Source organism: Saimiri boliviensis, chromosome 1 (assembly GCF_048565385.1).
Source record: "Saimiri boliviensis isolate mSaiBol1 chromosome 1, mSaiBol1.pri, whole genome shotgun sequence".
NCBI lineage: Eukaryota > Metazoa > Chordata > Mammalia > Primates > Cebidae > Saimiri > Saimiri boliviensis.
The window spans coordinates 174,982,233-175,003,231 of record NC_133449.1 but is presented as its reverse complement, the minus strand read 5'-3'; the positions used below and the strand labels follow the sequence as shown (position 1 = coordinate 175,003,231).

General features: G+C 44.0%; 1 protein-coding gene across 4 annotated transcripts in view; it reads right to left on the bottom strand.

Moving 5' to 3' along the window:
* MACROH2A1 (macroH2A.1 histone) overlaps positions 1-20,999 on the bottom strand; it is a 71,527-nt gene that overhangs the window by 26,701 nt on the left and 23,827 nt on the right. For all 4 annotated transcript variants that reach the window (XM_039473081.2, XM_039473113.2, XM_039473111.2 and 1 more), the window contains exons 3-4: positions 14,866-14,972; positions 14,260-14,457 (exon numbers count right to left, since the gene is read on the bottom strand). In XM_039473081.2, the coding sequence (XP_039329015.1) occupies positions 14,260-14,457; positions 14,866-14,972 (305 nt within the window). The remainder of the gene's footprint in view (positions 1-14,259; positions 14,458-14,865; positions 14,973-20,999) is intronic.

Below are 20,999 nucleotides of genomic sequence, written 5' to 3'. Positions count from 1 at the left end.
AAGTCCTGTGTCCTATCCATTTGCCTATTTAGGATTCAAATTCATTAACATAAACATATTAACGCTTTTTACTTACGATGAAAAGTAACGTCTAATTTTGCTAACGGCTTTAACAACAAGGGCTGCTTTAGCAATTATGTTATATGGCAAGCATTTTTCATAAATTTAATGAGCTAAAGGTTATACTATAAACAGTAGAAAAAGCATTTTATCTAGAAATATGGTACTGGCAAAGATGCAGTTATCACTGTTTTGGTTTTCCTAATACTTTGAGTGTTTAACATTTGAAGAGTGAAAGAGAAACAAGTATAACAATTACATGGTAAATCTTAGTGAAGCCCTTTTTGATATACTTTTCAGGAGCCAAGAATAGGAAAGGCTGCATAACAGACTTTCACAAGTCAGGTGTTTTTAATGCAGTGCTTCAACAAAACTGAAGAAATACCTAATTGAGTTAACAGCTGATCAGAAAACAGACTGGTGGAGTTAACAGTAATGGACCAGTGTACCACGGTTATGTGAGGTGATAATTATGGGGACACTGGGTGAGGGATGTTCAGGAACACTCTGTACTATCTTTGTAACCCTTCTGTAAATCTAACACTATTCAAAAATAAAATGTTTATTAAAACAAATTGATGAGATTACACTATGTACTGTTGGTATATATCAGAGTTCAGAGGACTGAATGATGTTGCTATAACAAAATCCCTTCAATTTCCATTTTTTTAAGTAAACATTTTCCAGAAATGTATATCTAGAAATATATAAAAATAGGATACTGAACTGTGTTTCATTTCAGCAATAAGTAATATTCATCTGAGGATACTTGAACTAGTTAGTGGGGAAAAATCCAGCCAGCCCATCACAAGATGCTTTTCCAATAAAATTTTACCTTCTCCTTAACAGTTATTAGAATTTGTAATGCATTTGTCAGTTGGATCAATTGTATATTAAATGGGCTAATTATCCAATCTTGTAGAATCTACCATTGAGCGCGTTTATAAAAATCAAAAGAAAATTTTTCAAAATTGAAATTTATATACATTTTTGTTGAATTCAAAAATATTTAAGAATAGAAATGTGTTAAGGTGAAAGTTTATGGGACAAGTGAAAGAGAAATGAGGAGAAAAAGTAAATTTTCCAATTGTTAAAAAAAGAGCTTGTTTGTACATTTTAAATAGATGTATCAAATCTGTTTAGTATTTAGATTTCATTGGATACATTTAAACGAGAAAATTTCTTTTCAAATGTCCATGTTTACAGTATACGAAAAATACCCTTTGCAGCGATTTAAATTTATGAGAATTTTAGCTGTCATATTTTAAAAATTCTTTGAGAAGGTATGCAAGCCAAAAGTTTGAAAACCACTGCTCTACCCTAGCCAGTGCAATACCACATATACAGGAGGTGCTCAGTAAATGCTTGGAAATGAGGTAAAGGTGCTTACACGGAAGGATAAGTAGATAAGGATTTAGTGTTTCCTGACAAGGATACTTGGATTTTAAGAAGTGAGAAAGAACTAGCTGATAGGATTTCAGGCATTTGGGAGTTGCAGCTGGTTTTACTGGGAGAAGGGAGGCCCTTGAGCTTCCCTGTGCTCCTAATACAAATTAGTAGCCACCTTTGCAGCCAGGTTCTAAGGCTTAGCTGCAATAGTACTGGTAATTTTCAGCAATGATTCGTTAAGGCTGTCGCCCCCAACTCACCCTGCAGTGGCTAGCTTTGCAGCCCTCCACCATCAGAACAGAGGGGCCTTTTTTTCTGCCAGGGGAAGTGGTCCATGGTCACAGGACATAAAAGTGATACTATGTTTGAACTCTGAAGTTCTGTATTTGGGTCCTGGCTCCCTTAACTGTGTGACCTTGGGAAAACTGCTCCCTTTCCCTAAGGCTTAGATTCCTTATTTGGAAAATAACACTGGATCCAGGAGTGCTGGCTCATGCCTGTAATCCCAACACTTTGGGGGGCCAACGTGGAAGGATACCAGCCTGGGCAACACAGCAAAACCCCGTTGCTACCAAAAATACAAGACAGAAAATTAGACCAACACTGGAGAGTTCCTAATTAAGCGATTAACCTTAGAAAGCAGTAAAGGGCTATAGAGACAAGCCATCACTGCCTGGTTCTATATAGCCCACCCACTGGCAGAGGACTTCTGCCTTTTTCCTTCAAGGTTCCCACGTGACAGGACAACAGAGTAGGTGCTTAAGATCTGCACTGTTGTCTTATGAGATGTTTATGCATTCAAATCATAGCAACTGTGCCCAAGTTTTTTATAAAATCTATTGTCTGAAATTATGTCTCTTCCTAGTGTTTTGGTATTAAAATGCCTTTTCTTCTATGAAATAGTGATACTACGGTAGATTCTTTTTATATCTCAGTTTAGGGGAAGTAAAAGTTAACAAGCAATCCTGTCTGTCAGCTCCAAAATGACTGTTATAATTTTATGTTGTCCCACAAACTCATAAATTCCCATGTACTGGACACTCACTCAGCTTTGTGTTGAGCAGTAGAAAACGTGTTAGGTCAGAATCAGCTGGGAGACATTTAAGAAGCTGTAGAACTGTGCATCCAGAAAGACTTATGTAAAATCATCACCCAACATTTACCTATGTTTAGTCTCTTTTATTCTGTTTGAATAGCCTAAAATTTCATTAGAAGGCAAGCAAAATTTTGTAATAGTAGCTTCTCAAATGAACCAATTCCTTTCTCTGGCTTCCCTTACCAGAACACTAATCATGGAATTTGCAGTTTAAATATTCCTCAACAAGAGAAAGAGACATTCTACCAAAATCACCTTGGGCTTTTGCTGGGTAGTGAGGAGCAAGCCTAGATTTATGCTCTAGGAGAGTAGCTTTCACATGGGGATAGGGTGAGGTTTGTTGATGATCTGTGTTGAAAAAATCCCTGGTGAGATCATTATTTATCCAAAAATTTGGCAAAAACTGGCTTCTTAGAGATCCCCTAGAAGTTACCTTGTGATTCTTAGCATACACTGTGATAGATCTTAACCTGAGGGACAAAATTAGGCATAGTATTGTTTGAATTTTTTTTTTTTTTTTTGACGGAGTTTCGCTCTTGTTGCCCAGGCTGGAGTACAATGGTGCGATCTCAGCTCACCGCAACCTCCATCTCCCAGGTTAAAGAGATTCTCCTGCCTCAGTCACCCTAGTAGTTGGGATTATAGGCACATGCCACCATGCCTGGCTAATTTTGTATTTTTAGTAGAGATGGGGTTTCTCCACGTTGGCCAGGCTGGTCTTGAACTCCTGACCTCAGGTGATCCGCTCCCCTCGGCCTCCCAGCGTACTAGGATTACAGGTGTGAGCCACCATGCCTGGCCCAGTTTCCTTTGAATTTTAGGTATTTTACCTTATGTATTTGGAATCTTTATCTTGAGTAAGGTCCCCAGGCTTCTCCCACTGCCAAAAGTATCCATGTTAGAAAGACATTAGGGAGCCTGCAGGCAAGTCCTGTCACACGTTCTCTCTAGAGGGGCCAGGCATGCTCCCACCTCAGGCCTACTTGCCATTCCTCTGCCAGGAGCTCTCTGCTCCCAGTCACTCGAATGGCCAAATACCTTTCTCTGCCGGGGCTCTGCTCCAGTGTCATGACAGTAAAACCTCACCTTCTGCCTATGTAAAATAACCCTGGCTCTGCCATCACAATATTTTTGTCATAGCAGCTACTCCTTCCCACTTTCTGTAATGAATCTGCATCTCCTCCCTGAACACTAAGGGAGGGCAGGGACTTTGTTCTCTGCCACATCTCCACTACTGAGAATAGTAACTAGTGTATACAGAGTAGATACAAACTGGTCTAATGAATATTCATTTTTTAAAAACTCAGTATTAAATGTTGAGGATGAGGTGGTTTTTGAGATTTCTTAATGCAGTTAAAATGCCTTGTAAGTAATAGCGAAAGTTAAAAATACACTCATTCTTGAGGAGGAATGCTGGGAAGATGGCCACCTAAGAACAGCTCAGGACTTCAGCTCCCAGTGAAAGTGCAGAGGGTGAGTGGACGTCTCATTTCCAGACGAATTTTCATTGCTCACAGACCAGGAGATACCCAGGCAGAGGGGTCGCCAGCGTCGCAGTCCCGGCCGGTGCAGCTGTTTTGGCCCCGGCGGGGCTGATTGGCCCGCGAGGCTGCTGTGACCACGCCCTATTGCTGCGGTTCTCCGTACAAAAGCCACTGGTCTGGGAGCCCTCTTAGCTGGCGAGCAGAGCCCTGAAACGGCAGAGTTGCCCATTCATCTGAAATAGCGAGTCAGGCCAGGAGATTCCTAGGCAAAAAATCCGCCTGGAGCCGGCTCCGCTGTTTGAGCCGACTCAGTGAGTCGCAGAATGGGAGATCCCCGCGCCTTTTCAACAAGCGACTGGAAAGAGGGGTCGTTCAGCTTAAAAAGACTCTGAGTGAGGGAGCCAGGCTCGGTTGGTCCCAGCCCCCCACCCCCAATAACAACGAAAACAAAAACAGTAATTGGAAACCCTCTGGGTTGAGCCCTTCAAACCAAGCACAGCTGAACCCGGGAGGGTCTGGCTCAGTCGGGGAGGGGCGTCCGCCATTACTGAGACTCTCCACCACTACGGAGGCAGGCCGCCGTCACCGAGGCAATCCGCCGTTGCCGAGGCAACCTGCCACAACAGACAGAGTCCACCATAACAGAGGCGGGGCCACCGTTGCCGAGACAGTTCTAACTACGCCCATATAAACAGGACTGCAGGGAAGAGCGCAGGGCAGCTGGGCAGAGCCCACAGCAGCTCAGCAAAGCCTCTACGGGCAGGCAGTGGCTAGACGTGCTGCTAGCTCAGCGGGGCAGACCTGAAAGAAAAATAAAAAAAGGCAGTAGTGCAACGGAAACTCATAAAGCCCCAACTCCCCAGGACAGAGCACCTGGGAACAAAGTGCTTTATGAGTTTAGCTGCAGCAGACCTAAACGTACCTGCCCAGCAGCTCTGAACGAACAACGGAGCTCACAGCTCAGGACTTAAGCCCCAATAAAAGATAAGACTGTCTCCTCAAGTAGCTCCCTGATCCCCATAGATCCAAAGACTCGCCTCATAAAGGAGAGGACGGACTGACAGTAGGCGAGCATCCTTCTGGGACAAAGATAGCAGAAGAGGAAACTGGCAGCAACCCTTACTGTTCTGCAACTGCTGCAGGTGACCCCCAGGAAAGCAGGGCCTGGAGAGGACCTCAGCAGTCCTACAGCAGAGGGGCCAGACTGTTAGAAGGAAAACTTAAAAAAAAAAAAAAAAAAAAAAAAAGAAGAAGTAACTTCAGCATCCATGAACTAGAAGCTCACTCAGAGACCCAATCTGAAAGACAGTAACTACAAAGACAACAGGTGGATAAACCCACAAAAATGGGAAGAAACCAGCGCAAAAAGGATGAGAACTCCCGAAACCAGAACACCTCTCCTCCTAAAAGGGATCACAACTCCTCACCAGCAAGGGAATCAGACCGGATGGAGAAGGAGGGTGATGAAATGACAGAATCGGACTTCAGAAGGTGGGTAGTAAGAAACTACAGTGAGCTAAAAGAACATGTTCTAACCCAACGCAAAGAAACTAGGAACCTTGAAAAAAGATTGGACGAAATGCTAACGAGAATGGATAGCATAGAGGGGAATGTAAGTGAATTGATGGAGCTGAAAAACACGAGAACTTCATGAAGCATGCACAAGCTTCAACAGCCGAATTGACCAAGCAGAAGAAAGGATATCAGAAGTCGAAGATCAACTCAATGAAATAAAAAGAGAAGGCAAGAACAGAGAAAGAAGCACAAAAAGGAAGGAACAAAATCTTCAAGAAATGTGGGACTATGTGAAAAGACCTAATCTACGTTTGATAGGTGTACCTGAATGTGATGAAGAGAATGAATCCAAGCTGGAAAATACTCTTCAGGATATTATCCAGGAAAACTTCCCCAACCTAGCAAGGCAGACCAATATTCAAATCCAGGAAATACAGAGAACACCACAAAGATATTCCTCAAGAAGAGCAACCCCAAGGCACATAATCGTCAGATTCACCAAGGTTGAAATGAAAGAGAAAATGCTAAGGGCAGCCAGAGAGAAAGGTCAGGTTACCCACAAAGGGAAGCCCATTAGACTCACAGCAGATCTCTCAGCAGAAACCCTACAAGCCAGAAGAGATTGGGGGCCAATATTCAACATCCTTAAAGAAAAGAACTTTCAACCCAGAATCTCCTATCCAGCCAAACTAAGCTTCATAAGTGAAGGAAAAATAAAATCCTTTGTGAACAAGCAAGCACTCAGAGATTTCATCACCACCAAACCTGCTCTACAAGAACTCCTGAAAGAGGCTCTACACATATAAAGGAACAACCAGTACCAGCCATTCCAAAAACACACCAAATGGTAAAAGAGCATCAACACAATCAAGAATCTGCATCAACTAACCAACAAAACAGCCAGGTAGCATCAAAATGACAGCATCAAATTCACACATAACAATACTATCCCTAAATGTAAATGGACTAAATGCCCCAATCAAAAGACACAGACTGGCAAATTGGATAAAAAGCCAAAACCCATCAGTGTGCTGTATCCAGGAAACCCATCTTATATGCAAGGATACACAAAGGCTCAAAATAAAGGGATGGAGGAAGATCTACCAAGCAAGTGGAGAGCAAAAAAAAGCAGGAGTTTCAATTCTCATCTCTGATAAAATGGACTTTAAGGCAAGAAAGATCAAAAGAGACAAAGAAGGACATTACATAATGGTAAAAGGATCACTGCAACAAGAAGAGCTAACGATCCTAAATTTATATGCACCCAATACAGGAGCACCCAGATACATAAGGCAAGTTCTTAATGACTTACAAAGAGACTTAGACTCCCACACAATAATAGTGGGAGACTTTAACACCCCATTGTCAATATTAGACAGATCAACCAGACAGAAAATCAACACGGATATCCAGGACCTGAACTCAGACCTGGAACAAGCAAACCTAATAGACATTTACAGAACTCTCCACCCCAAATCCACAGAATATACATTCTTCTCAGCACCACATCACATCTACTCTAAAATTGACCACATAATTGGCAATAAATCACTCCTCAGCAAATGCAAAAGAACAGAAATCATAACAGTCTCTCAGACCACAGTGCAATCGAGTTAGAACTCAAAATGCAGAAACTAACTCAGAACCGCACAGCTTCATGGAAACTGAACAACTTGCTCTTGAATGTTGACTGGATAAACAATGAAATGAAGGCAGAAATAAAGATGTTCTTCGAAACCAACGAGAACGAAGACACAACATACCAGAATCTCTGGGACACTTTTAAAGCAGTCTCTAGAGGAAAATATATAGCAATGAGTGACCACATGAGAAGAAAGGAGAGATCTAAAATTGACACCCTATCATCAAAATTGAAAGAGCTAGAGGAGCAAGATCAAAAAAACTCAAACCTAGCAGAAGACAGGAAATAACTAAGATCAGAGCAGAACTGAAGGAAACAGAGACACAAAAAACTCTTCAAAAAAAATCAATAAATCCAGGAGCTGGTTTTTCGAAAAGATCAACAAAATAGACCACTAGCCAGATTAATTAAAAAGAAAAGCGAGAATAACCAAATTGATGCAATAAAAAAAAGATAAAGGGGATATCACCACAGATTCCACAGAAATCCAAACCATCATCAGAGATTATTACAAACAACTCTATGCACATAAACTAGTAAACCTGGAAGAAATGGATAAATTCCTGGACATCTGCATCCTCCCAAGCCTAAACCCAGAAGAAGCTGAAACCCTGAATAGACCAATAACAAGGTCTGAAGTTGAGGCAGCAATTAAGAGCCTACCACCCAAAAAAAGCCCAGGTCCAGATGGGTTCACAGCCGAATTCTACCAGACATACAAAGAGGAGCTGATACCATTCCTTCTGAAACTATTCCAGACAATCCAAAAAGAGGGAATCCTTCCCAAATCATTTTATGAGACAAACATCATCGTGATACCAAAACCCGGCAGAGACTCAACAAGAAAAGAAAATTTCAGGCCCATATCCATGATGAACATAGATGCAAAAATCTTCAATAAAATACTGGCAAACCGACTACAACAGCATATCAAAAAGCTCATCCACCATGATCAAGTAGGATTCATCCCGGGGATGCAAGGCTGGTTCAACATACGCAAGTCCATAAACGTAATTCACCACATAAACAGAACCAAAGACAAAAACCACATGATTATCTCAATTGATGCAGAGAAGGCCTTTGACAAAATTCAACAGCCCTTTATGCTAAAAACCCTCAGTAAACTAGGTATTGATGGAACGTATCTCAAAACAATAAAAGCTATTTACGACAAACCAACAGCCAATATCATACTGAATGGGCAAAAACTGGAAGCATTCCCTTTGAAATCTGGCACTAGAAAAGGATGCCCTCTCTCACTACTCCTATTCAATATAGTACTGGAAGTTCTAGCTAGAGCAATCAGGCAAGAAAAAGAAATAAAGGGTATTCAAATTGGAAAGGAGGAAATCAAATTGTCTCTATTTGCAGACGACATTATTGTATATCTAGAAGACCCCATCATCTCAGCCCAAAATCTCCTGAAATTGATAAACAACTTCAGCAAAGTCTCAGGATACAAAATCAACGTGCAAAAATCACAAGCATTCCTATACACCAGTAACAGACTTAAAGAGAGCCAAATCAAGAACAAACTGCCATTCACAATTGCTACAAAGAGAATAAAATACCTAGGAATACAACTAACAAGGAACATAAAAGACCTCTTCAAGGAGAACTACAAGCCACTGCTCAACGAAATAAGAAAGGACACAAACAGATGGAGAAACATTCCATGTTCATGGTTAGGAAGAATCAACATCATGAAAATGGCCATACTGCCCAAAGTAATTTACAGATTCAACACTATTCCCATCAAGCTACCAATGACCTTCTTCACAGAACTGGAAAAAAAACACCTTAAACTTCATATGGAACCAAAAGAGAGCCCGCATAGCCAAGCCAATTCTAAGAAAAAAGAACAAAGCAGGAGGCATCACACTACCAAACTTCAAATTATACTACAAGGCTACAGTAATCAAAACAGCATGGTACTGGTACCAAAACAGAGATATAGACCAATGGAACAGAACAGAGACCTCAGAGGAAAAACAGCATACCCACAACCATCTGATCTTCGACAAACCTGACAAAAACAAGCAATGGGGAAAGGATTCCCCGTTTAATAAATGGTGTTGGGAAAATTGGCTAGCCATGTGCAGAAAGCAGAAACAGGACCCCTTCCTGACACCTTACACCAAAATTAACTCCAGATGGATTAAAGACTTAAACATCAGACCTAACACCATAAAAACCCTAGAAGAAAATCTAGGCAAAACCATTCAGGACATAGGCGTAGGCAAGGACTTCATGACCAAAACGCCAAAAGCAATGGCAATGAAAGCCAAAATAGACAAATGGGACCTAATCAAACTCCACAGCTTCTGCACGGCAAAAGAAACAGTCAGTAGAGTGAATCGGCAACCAACAGAATGGGAAAAAATTTTTGCAGTCTACCCATCTGACAAAGGGCTGATATCCAGAATTTACAAAGAACTAAAATAGATCTACAAGAAAAAAACAAACAAGCACATTCAAAAACGGGCGAAGGATATGAACAGATACTTTACAAAAGAAGACATACAGGAGGCCAACAAACATATGAAAAAATGCTCATCATCACTGGTCATTAGAGAAATGCAAATCAAAACCACATTGAGATACCATCTCACACCAGTTAGAATGGCAATCATTAAAAATCTGGAAACAATCTGGAAACAACAGATGCTGGAGAGGATGTGGAGAAATAGGAACACTTTTACACTGTTGGTGGGAATGTAAATTAATTCAACCATTGTGGAAGACAGTGTGGCAATTCCTCAAGGACCTAAAAATAGAAATCCCATTTGACCCAGCAATCCCATTACTGGGTATATATCCAAAGGATTATAAATCATTCTACTATAAGGACACATGCACACGAATGTTCATTGCAGCACTGTTTACAATAGCAAAGACCTGGAACCAACCCAAATGCCCAACGATGATAGACTGGATAGGGAAAACGTGGTACATATACACCATGGAATATTATGCAGCCATCAAAAATGATGAGTTCACGTCCTTTGTAGGGACATGGATGAACCTGGAAACCATCATTCTCAGCAAACTGACACAAGAGCATAAAATCAAACACCGCATATTCTCACTCATAGGCGGGTGTTGAACAATGAGAACACATGGACACAGGGAGGGGAACACTACACACTGGGGTCTGTTGGGGGGGAAATGGGGGAGGGACGGGGGGGTGGGGAAGTGGGAAGAGATAGCATGGGGAGAAATTACAGATAGAGGCGAGGGGACGGAAGGCAGAAAACCACACTGCCATGTGTGTACCTATGCAACAATCTTGCATGTTCTTCACATGTACCCCAAAACCTAAAATGCAATAAAAATATATATATATATATATATCTATTTAAAAAAAAAATACACTCATTCTTTGCCTCGGTAAGTTCACTTTGAAGACTTTATCCTATACATTTACTTGCGCGTGAGGACAGAGATGCGCAAACAGTGACAGTTACTGTTTGTCAGAATGAATGCTAGGACAATCTTAAAGTCCACTTGTAGAAGGCCGGTGAAATGGTTTGGCTCTGTGCCCCCACCCAAATCTCACCTCAAATTTTAATCCCTGTAATGCCATGTCTCAAGGGTGGACCAGATGGAGGTAACCGGATCATGGCGGGTGGTTTCTCCCATGCTGTTCCCTTGATAGTGAATGGGTTCTCATGAGATTTGATGGTTTTATAAACGCCTGGCATTTCCCCTGCCTGCTCCTTTCTCTCCTGCTGCCCTGTAAGGAGGTGCCTTTTGCCATGATTGTTAAGTTTCCTGAGGCTTTCCTAGCCATGTGGAACTGTGAGTCAATTAAACTCCTTTTCTTTATAAGTGACTCAGTCTCAGGCCATTCTTTACAGCAGTATAAAAATGGACTAACTCAGCTGGCTGCACAGGTTTTATATATCTTTTAAGTGACCCCACGCAACACTAAAGCAGCTCCACATGCAGAGATACGGGAGGACTGGCCAGAGAATGAGAGTGGCAGTGAACACAAGTGCCAGACACTGTTCTACAAACTTCCATGAACTCCGTTAAGCCTCAAAACCACCTTGTGTTACATCTCCTTTTTAAAGATGAGGAAACTGAACACCAGAGATGTTCTGTAATTTGCCAAGATCATGCAGCTAGGAAATGGCTGACCCCTGAGCCTGCACCCTTGACCACTAAGCCACACTGCTAAAATAAGAGGTCATATGATATTTAAAAAAAGAAGAGCAAGTAGGATGGGGAGGGAGTTACATCTCTGTATGCTTTTATATGCATAGACTTTCTGAAAGGAGACATAAAAACTCATTGAGAGTACCCTGGGAAGAAGTAGGGGGAGGGACTACAGTGGGAACAAGCCTTTTTTTTTTTTTTTTAAACTGCATACTCTTTTGTCCAAACTCATACGCATATGCTCTACTCAAAAATACTATGCAATATGCATATCGTTACTCAACTGTAAGGCTGGAATGGAACCAATCATTTTATGGGTGGAGGTAAATTGAGGCACAGAGAGGGAACAGACTTGCCTGAAGCCACCCAAGTAGAGAGGAGGAGCCCTAGTATACAGCCAGGGTTCTGGACACCCAGCCCCTGGTGCAGTCTGTTGCCTTCTGCAACCATTTCCACTATAGCTGACTCAGCTGTCACAACTGGAGATTTTCAAAACCTCCAAATTACACAGAATTGTGGGAAAAAATATGATTTGGAATTCAAGTGTTGACACTTGAAAAATACCAACTCTCACTACAAGTGCTTTAGCATGTTACTAAAGCTTTCTCTGGATGTCCCTGGAAAGGTTATTTTCAGAATGTTTCACTTAAACCTAGAGATGCAGGGTTCTCTGCTGTTTCTGGGAGCTGACACCACAATTTACATTAAACAAATGTTTTGAAAATTAGCTGTTCACGGTTCCAATTTCAGCTTCCCCCAGGGTTTAATGTTAGCCAAATACTGGTACAGTAAGCAGACAATGTGTTTTATTGTGTGGAAGAAAAACAGACCACCATAACAGACTTCCTGCTTTTGTAATCAAGGGAAAAGTTGAGTGGTTGAGTGATTATTGGCACATGGTTATTAGAAACACTAAATTCCAAATATAGCTACTAGGCGCTAAAGACACCACCCCCTAATATTTCAAGTCCAAAAAGAAAGATGAATTCCTAGTGTCTAGTAAATCGGAAAGTTCAGGAGGTCATAGAACAAAAACTACTAGGGGAAGACTAGGGTAACGAGAACAAGATTCAACCCAGGTTTGCCAGCAGACACTGGCATCTGAGAGACCCACTGAAATATCAGCAGTGAATGCATGAAAGAGGGCAATGGCTCAGGACACAGCCAGAGCAAAGGCTAACCTGAGGACATGGTCCTGCCCCTGCTGGTCCTCAGCACCAAGGGCCCTGCTCTGTAGGCAGCCAGGTCTCCGGGGCTCATTATCAAAAGATGATGGATTCAGTATCTTCGTTGCCTTTCTAACACTTAAAAAGGGTTACATACGCACGTTCCCCCTGTTTACCCTTCCCTGCCCTCCTCCCAACTGCAAACGTTGAAAGGGAAAACTAAACCATCCAATCTGCTCATTTTACAGTTAGCAGGAACGAGCAGTGGAGCATTCTGTAAAATCTCTGCCTGGCCTCAAGCCTCCTCTAGGACTTGTGAGCTAGGTGGAATGCAAGTGTCTGGAAATAACTTACAGGACACTCCTCAATACTGGATTTCTCTCTGAAAGAGCTGGGAGTGACTCTGGGCCTAGGGGTGGTTGGCATGTTGGCAAGAGAACTTTGGCTTTTGTGCACGCAAGGAAATACAGCCTTTTCCACCTCAACTGAAGAAAGTCCCACAGTGTGGATGCGAGAAGGTTGGGGTCACAGAAGATGCCCCTACATACGGGGGCAGCGAGGGGTCAGTCTGAGGCACAGGCAGGCTCAAAGGAGAGGATGTGCTGACAGGACAGAAGGAGCTCTGTTCACCTGGCCACAGCTCCTTGAGCCCGTCCTGGGAAGGTGTCCTCACGGTCTCAGGTGAGAGAGGATTTGGTCTCATGTAGAAGAACTTCCTGACATTGCATCATTAGATTCCACAGGGCATTTCCAGGGACTTCTAATTGAGAGAAGTCACCTCCTGCCAGGGGTAATTTCCTCCTGATCTGGCTGGAGGCCAGAAGGAGGACTCCTTAAGGGGTACTTCAGAGCAGGGCGGCCTCAAGATTCCATTTTCTTAGAGACCAAACTTTGGTTGGTACAACCAAGTGGGTTGGTACAAGAAAATGGAAACTTGTTGGTCTCTAAGAAAATGGAATCTTGTTTGTTGGCTCTGGAGTCAGTGACAACAGCTGACAGGTAGGACTCAGCAAGGAAGGAACAAAGAAAATGCATCCCAGTTGCCTTGTAGTCTCTGGCTCATGCTCAGACAGGTGAGCACAGCAGTCACAGGCCTGGACCTCCGGAGGGTGCTCCTCCACACTAAGGATCATGCCCTGGAGTCTGCTGGCCTTCCCCACCCAAGACGACAGTAGATGATGCTAATTAGAGGGTTTCCAGCACCTAGGACCCGGCCAATCCAAGTTAGGTCCAGGAGGACGCACCTGAGTAATACATCCATTTTCCTCCTTGTCAGAGGCAACTGTTCTAGAGCGAACTGTCTGGAGTGCCCTGGCAGAAGATATGCAGCCACAACAACACAACGAGAGTTCTGCAACTGAGCATCCGAGCATGCAGGCAGCTGGCCACAGGACTAGACAGTGGCTGTCCCCTAGCACAGGGAAGCCCCCTTCCCATCGGTGTGTGCATCTTCCTGGAAGGGACAGCTTGGGAGTCCTTCCAGCTTGGCACTATCCCTGAAAGCTCACTGTCCATCCCCCTTGCCTGCAAGGGTTCTGTCCTCCACCCGGGTCCAGACTCTGGAAGAGCCTCCTGACTCTGGCGACTTTATGTACTAGCCCCTCTGGAGTGTAATCAGCTCCTACATCTTCTTCCTTTAGTCCCTCATGAATGCAATGAGCCCACAGAAGGAAGCGGAGCCCTGGTAACCCTGTTTATCTGTACCCCATCCTATGCCACTTCATACATCCCTGCCAAATCACGTACCTTGGATTTCCGGGCCCCTTTCTTGCCTCCTGCTTTTTTAGACACAGGCTTCTTCTGGGATGGAGACTTGGCCTTTTTGGCTGGGGGTGGTGTGATGATGGCTTCCAACTTTCCTTTGGATCCCCGCTTCTTCGCTAGCAACTCGGGGTGGATGTTGGGTAACACCCCCCCACTGGCTATGGTGACTCCTTTTAGCAGCTTTCGGGAAAATCAGAATAGCAGATAGTGAGCCAGATACCCTGCTTCTGACCGTCAAGAAGCCAGCCCTGCCCAGGACAGTCTTGCTTTGGTTGGTGCAGCTTGTTCCTCCATGGCATTTTCTATGAGGATGCTCTCAGGACTCAGGCTCATGGCTCAGGAATCCAGTCCCCTAGAGTCCCTTACTTGAATGGAATTCAGATAATCTCTCTCCTTCAGGGAGAGCCAAACACCCTGTTTTATCCTACTTCCCCCAACACTCCCAATAAGGCCTTGGGGGAAAAACTGCCATGGGAGGAAGGGAATGTGCTAATTAATCCAAAATACAGTCCACATTCAGCTGTGTTTCTTGGGCAGTATGACTACCTCCTCAAGCATCAGTGGGGGATGGGTGGGAGAGCCCCATACCTGATTCAGCTCTTCATCATTGGCCACAGCCAGCAGGATGTGCCGGGGCGTGACCCGTCCCTTCTTGTTGTCTCTCGCTGCATTGCCAGCCAGCTCCAGAATCTCCGCTGTGAGGAACAGAGATGAGCATATGGTCATGTTAGAGGACCATGTGCCCCCACCCCGGTCCCCCCATTCACAGTGCCAGGAATGGGCACAGGCAGCTGCTTCAGGAAGCAGCTACCCTGAGATGAGAATCTGTGGGCAGTCACAGAGGTGCTGAACGGCAAAGCTGAGTGGGACCTAGGAGGCACCAGATCCAATGCCCTTGTTTGGGAGATGAAGGAACTGAAGCTGAGGGAGAAGGGACCAGATAAAGATCACTCACTGAGTGAGTGGGAGGGCTGAGATCCGACTCCCATTTCCCAGAAAGGTGCTTGAAATTAGCACTGCAGATGTCACCAGGCCAAACCCAAAGTCTTCAGTGTGGTGACAGTGTACCATGCCTGCTTAAAGAGTTTTGAAGACAGGATGGCTTACCGAGGAAGCCTGTTAAATCTTCATTGATTACATCAATGCTGAATGCCTACGCAACTGGATACAAAACTAGAAGGATGTGACTGGATTATTTACAAAGTCAATGTCATAAATGCATTTTTAAAAGTGGGAGGTGGGTGTTGTAGATTTAAAACGGCTAAAAAGACATAACAGTCAAAAATAATGTCACTCCTTGATGAAATCCTGATTCTTTTAACAAGAGCTATGAAAATCATTTTGGAGACAACTGAAGAGATCTGAATGTGGACTGGGCATCAGACACTAGGGAATTATTAATTTTCTTAAGTGTGATAATGGCATTGCCACTTCTGTAGACAGCATCCTTGTTCTTAGGAGATACATGCTGAGGTATTTAAGGGTGAAGCATCTTGATGCCTACAACTTGCCCTCCATTCTGAAAAAGCTCTAGGGAGTAAAGCAAGTATGGCAAAATGTTAAGAGTTGTTAAATCTAGGTATATAAGAATGTTCCTCTTTCAAGGAAATTCTGTCATTTGTAACAACACAGATAAACCTGGAGGACATTATGTTAAGTGAAATAAGCCAGGCACAGAAGGACATATATAACATGAGCTCATTTCTATGTGGAACCAGGGACTAGCGGTAGGGTCGGGGTGAATGTTAGTCAAAAGACAAAGTTTCAGTTAGGAGAAGTTTTAATGATCTACTGTGTAGAATGGTACCTATAGTTAACAATCATGTATATTTGAAAATTGCTAAAACAATAGATTTTAAAAGTTGTAATAAGAGGAAATAAGTATGTAAGGTGATGAAGTAAGAGTATTCTTGACATTCTGTATGTTTGAAATTTTTCAAAATAAAAAGCATGAGAGAAAAGAAGAACTAGAAGGGCTATGAGTGTAACCCATAGTTAGTAATAAGTTAGAGTTGATTTACCCGCCATCTGGGCACAGTCTCACAAGACAAGACAGGTTTTCCACAGCACCAAAGATGGTGGGAATTAGGAAGTGCCCTTTGGCAATGCCTGGTTTTCTCCTTGGCAGTAGTGCTCTTGGTAACCTGTCAACATCATCACTGTCTCCTTGTTTTCTTAGTGAGACATACGGACAGACCCAGAATGGATGTTATACTCTCCAATTCTGCATTCACGGCACCTGGGGACCGCGGTCACACAGGCATCACAGGCACCTTTTTCACTTAGCCAAGATGGGCCCATCACTGCTGGGTGTTGGGACAGTACCAGGATCAATGATAGGGAAGCTTCAGTGAAACTGCTGGGTGGCCAGCAGGGAATAGCCCTGTGGAGACAGATGGGTGAAAGGAGGAAATGTGAGCTCCTCCACCAGATTCTGCCCAATTCTGCCCATGTGGGATGTCATTCTAGGCTACCCTTTTGGGCCCGATTCAAGTCTGACCTCTTCCCAGTACCAAAGAATTTCCAATATTTAGTTATGTTGTAAACACTAGATTTCTCCAGCAACATCAGCACTCAGAATCATTATGAAATAACTAGGAACAAATTCTAGCTGTATAAAAATCATGTGTTAAAAATTTACAGTATGACACAAGCTGTATATGATACACTATGACAAAAGAGGTACTAGAGCTCAACCCAATGCAAAAAACCTGCTCTATGTGTATAAAGCTGAAAAGCTGCTTGGCTATTCAAGGAAAGTCTCATATTAGCTTTGTGGAGGGCAGGAGTAGAAGGAGATCAGTCACACTTGAAACAGCAGGTTTCCCCCTAAATCCAAGGCAGAATTCATTTGCTCGATGATTACCACACTGATGACATACAACTCTGTGCCTGGCGGGAAGGACCCCAGGCACCATGAGGCCCCTGTCTTCTCAGTGTTCCCAGACCTGCAGGGCTGCACATGCCAGTGATAGAGAGAGTGATAAAGGGTGCCACAGGGTCCCTTACCTGGGCTTTATACATGTGAGAGCCACAAAAGCAAGGCAGGGTAGAAAGCAAGATAGCAGTACTTACATGGAATCTGGTAGAGGGGGCTCACATTTCCCACTTGCACCTATCTATCTCCACAGGGCTATTCCCTTCCCTGTACCAGTATCAGTGCAGTTTAGTTTACCAGTTGTGTAGGGAGATGGCCAACCAGCAGTTTCACTGAAGATTCCCTATCATTGAGTATGGTAGTGTCCCAATGCCCAGCAGTAATAGGCCCATCTTGGCCAAGTGAAAAAGGTGCCTGTGATGCCTATGTGACCTTGGGCCCCAGGTGCCATGAATGCAGAAACGCCTGCCGGGCCAGCCCAGCTAGGCCTTCATTCTCCTGTGTTCATGGAGGGGGAAGCACATCTGCAATGCCACTGTCCTGCCCAGAGCCCAAGAAGAAGCCAAACCAAAAGTCTAAGCCTAACAAGAACACAGAACCTGAGAGCACTGGAACAGGAAGGAGAGTCAGCCACGATGGGCCCTGGGCAGAATCTTCACAGCAGGAAGGCCTGAGAGGCATATCAGGTACCATGGAGCTACAACCTGCTTTGCTGGCTTCCCCTCCCTTCCTCAACCTTCCCCTTTCAGAGGCCACAGCAAAGTCTTGGGCCATCCATATTGGCAGAGCCAGAGTATACAGGAGGAGGCTGATGGATTACAATCTTCTGAACATAATGTGCTAGAATGCTTTATCTGCCTCCTCATTAAAAACAAAGAGGAAGGGAGGGAGGATGAGAATGCCCACAGTGGTGACCTGTTTTGCTAAGTCCTAAGCCCAACCCTTTGGCAAGAAAATCGTTTGAAGGTACAGTTTTTCAGGAAAGTAGAGATGGCCTGTTTCTTCTTCCTGCCCAAAACATTAGAGGAAGGCCCTCCCTGAGAGAAGGCTCAGTGGCCGTTGGTGGTGGGGGAGGAGGGAGGGATGTGGTCTTTATTTTCTGCAGTGCTGCCTTCATTTTTTGTGTGTGCAGGGAAAATTAGAACGACGGGTAAAAAGACCTAGAAGAGTGTGGTTGGGCCCCTGACTTGGGTGAGGGCAGGCAGTATGTAAACAAGAAAAGAAAGCAATGGAGTAGCCCAGAAGTATGCTCACAGGGCTGAGAAACCTGAAGATGCATTCTTCAAGAACTAAAGGATATTCTCCCTGGCTTTGCAAGCTTTACCCCTTTATGCTCTTACTTTGTGACTGAAAGTTCAGTAGCTTCAGTTTCTCCACTAGGGAAACGTCAAGGACTATGCTCATGTTTTGCTAATTCAACTGGGAATCAGGGATGCCACACTGGACCAACTAAAAGTGACAGAGAGTAGCAAGATGGATGAGGAGGAGCAGAAGAAGGAACATCTCAGCTCCCTGGAAAGAGCTGGGTAGGGATGTCATTCTGCTGCTTTCTTTACCAAGGAGCCCCAACATCCAAGACTCTTCCTTTTTGCAAAACCCCAGTTCATCTTTGATTTGTGCAAGCCAAAATTACTGCCTCCTCATACTCCTACCGCCATAGAGTGGGCCTTCAACACTATAGGTAGGTAGGAGGGAGCTTTGTCAAGTAGGGATAATAAAGAGGGGCATAGACCCACCCTCAAGCTATTTGAGCAAGAGCTTTATCTTCTGTTTACTCTTGCATTTTTTTTTTCAGATGGATAGTTACCATAGTTAAGGGACACACAAGGCAGAGCACCTCAGAAACACACCTTTTATGAGAAGTGTGTTCAGTGCCCCACCCTCCCCTGTGCTGCAGCAGCAGAGGGTCTGGGCATTTCACCACGGCCAGTGAAGACAGAGGATGCCCAACTTAACAAAAGCAGTAACCCAGAGCACACACTCATCCCTTGCCAAGCATCAGTAATATCCACCTTCTCATCCTTAGTCCAGGTTTAGAAAAAGTCATTGTAAAGGGCTTTCCTGACTAAGAAAGAGGGGCCTGCTGCAGACAGAAAGTAGAAGGGCAGAATGCCAGCAATGCAACAAGATGGAATAGGTCCTTTCTGCTCTCTAGGGCATGTTTGTGTTTGGAGGAGGAGGAGGAAAGGGAGAGAGGGTGACTGACTGCTGAGGAATTACGGCGGGGCACATATCACCAAAGATGTCCTGATGCAGTTTTCTTCCGCGAAGTGATCCTCTGCTTTGCAATAACATGGAGGGCAAAGTCATGGAGGCCCCAGACTCAGGGGTATACAGCAATTCCTGCCTGCCCCCCACCTTCCACAGTGGGATGGCCCTCATCCCCACCAGCAAGGAGGGCTTCCGCCTAGGCTAGAACAGAGCCAACTTCAGCCTCTGCCTCAACCTGAATGGAGCCTATGCTATCCTACAAGGTGGAGGGAAGCGGGGTGGAGATTCTTGCACTCAATTCATTTCATATTTTGGAAGTTTTTGTGTGTCTCTAAAAGTTTTGCCTACGGCTGGTCTAAAAGAAAAGGGATTCTGAGAAAAAGAACCAGGAAAACACCAAATCTATGGACATAAATCCCTTTCTCCAGTTTCCAGAGCTCAGCCCTTGCATCCTCCATTGGAAGGAATTTTCAGGAGCCACAGCCTGGACGCTGTAACCAAAATAAATGGAATCCATAAGAAACCATAGGAGTAAACTGGGAAAATAACAATCAGGAGAAGAAACAGAACCCCTTACCAGGTTTTTCGCCCCATCAAGCCAAGTCTTCTCAGCCAGTGACAGTCTAAGCTTTGTTACCAAGGTCCAATAGTAGACTGATTTGGGGGCCCAAGGCACTTGGAGTCCACTCTGAAGAAGACTGTAAGTGCCGTAAAGTTCCCCAATTATATAAATGGTGCAAAGGGAACAAGTTGAATGACTCTTCTAAGATTTTTGTTTTTCACAACACCTAAGCCTCTGGCTCTCACTCCTGGCCAGGGCCAATCTCTGGCAACTAGTGAGTAGCTGGCCCCATCATCTGTAGTGGCCTAGATGATACAACCATATTCCCTCTCCTCAGAGCTGCAAGCCCTGCCGGGGCACCCTGGGCCAAACATTCCCAGCTTCATTGAACATGACTGTTTTAAGGCTGCTTGACAAAATTCCCACATCCTTGGATAACAGCATGGTTTGGCAGCCTTTCTGACTACAGACCAGCCGTCTCAACGTGAATACCTTTGACAGGTCTACTTTCCAAGTTCACCCAGAGACCAAAGGCTTGGGGTCCTTTTTCTTTTTTACAAATGTCTTGAACTAAACCATATCTGTTGTATTGAAGCATTCTGTCTACCTTCCTTCAGCGAGATGAAGTCATGGTTTGCAGAATAAGACTCCTAACAGCTAACAGGTGATGTGTTGAGGCTGAGCCAAACTCTAAACACAGCCCTTGCAAATAGGAAAGAGCCAGTGGCTTCAACAGAGCTGTTTGAAGTTCTGTAAAACAGAGCTATCTAACAAAAGAAATACTGGAAATAACAACCAGAAATCAAAGAAAAACAAGTGTTCATGTAATACCAAGGAGAAAACATGTTTGCTACAAAGCCAACATGACAAGGAATCTGTTTACTGTATTTCTTTTAATTCATCATCCTTCAATTAGCAGTCCTTTGAGTTCAGAACTGTTTTACACCATTCCGGAAGGCCTTAACCCAATCAACCCCAATCAGAAGGTGATTGCTAAGAGCTTCCTGCATTCTGACTACACTACAGCCTCCTCCAATTCCCTTGGTGGCCCCGAGTGTTTGCAGCCACATC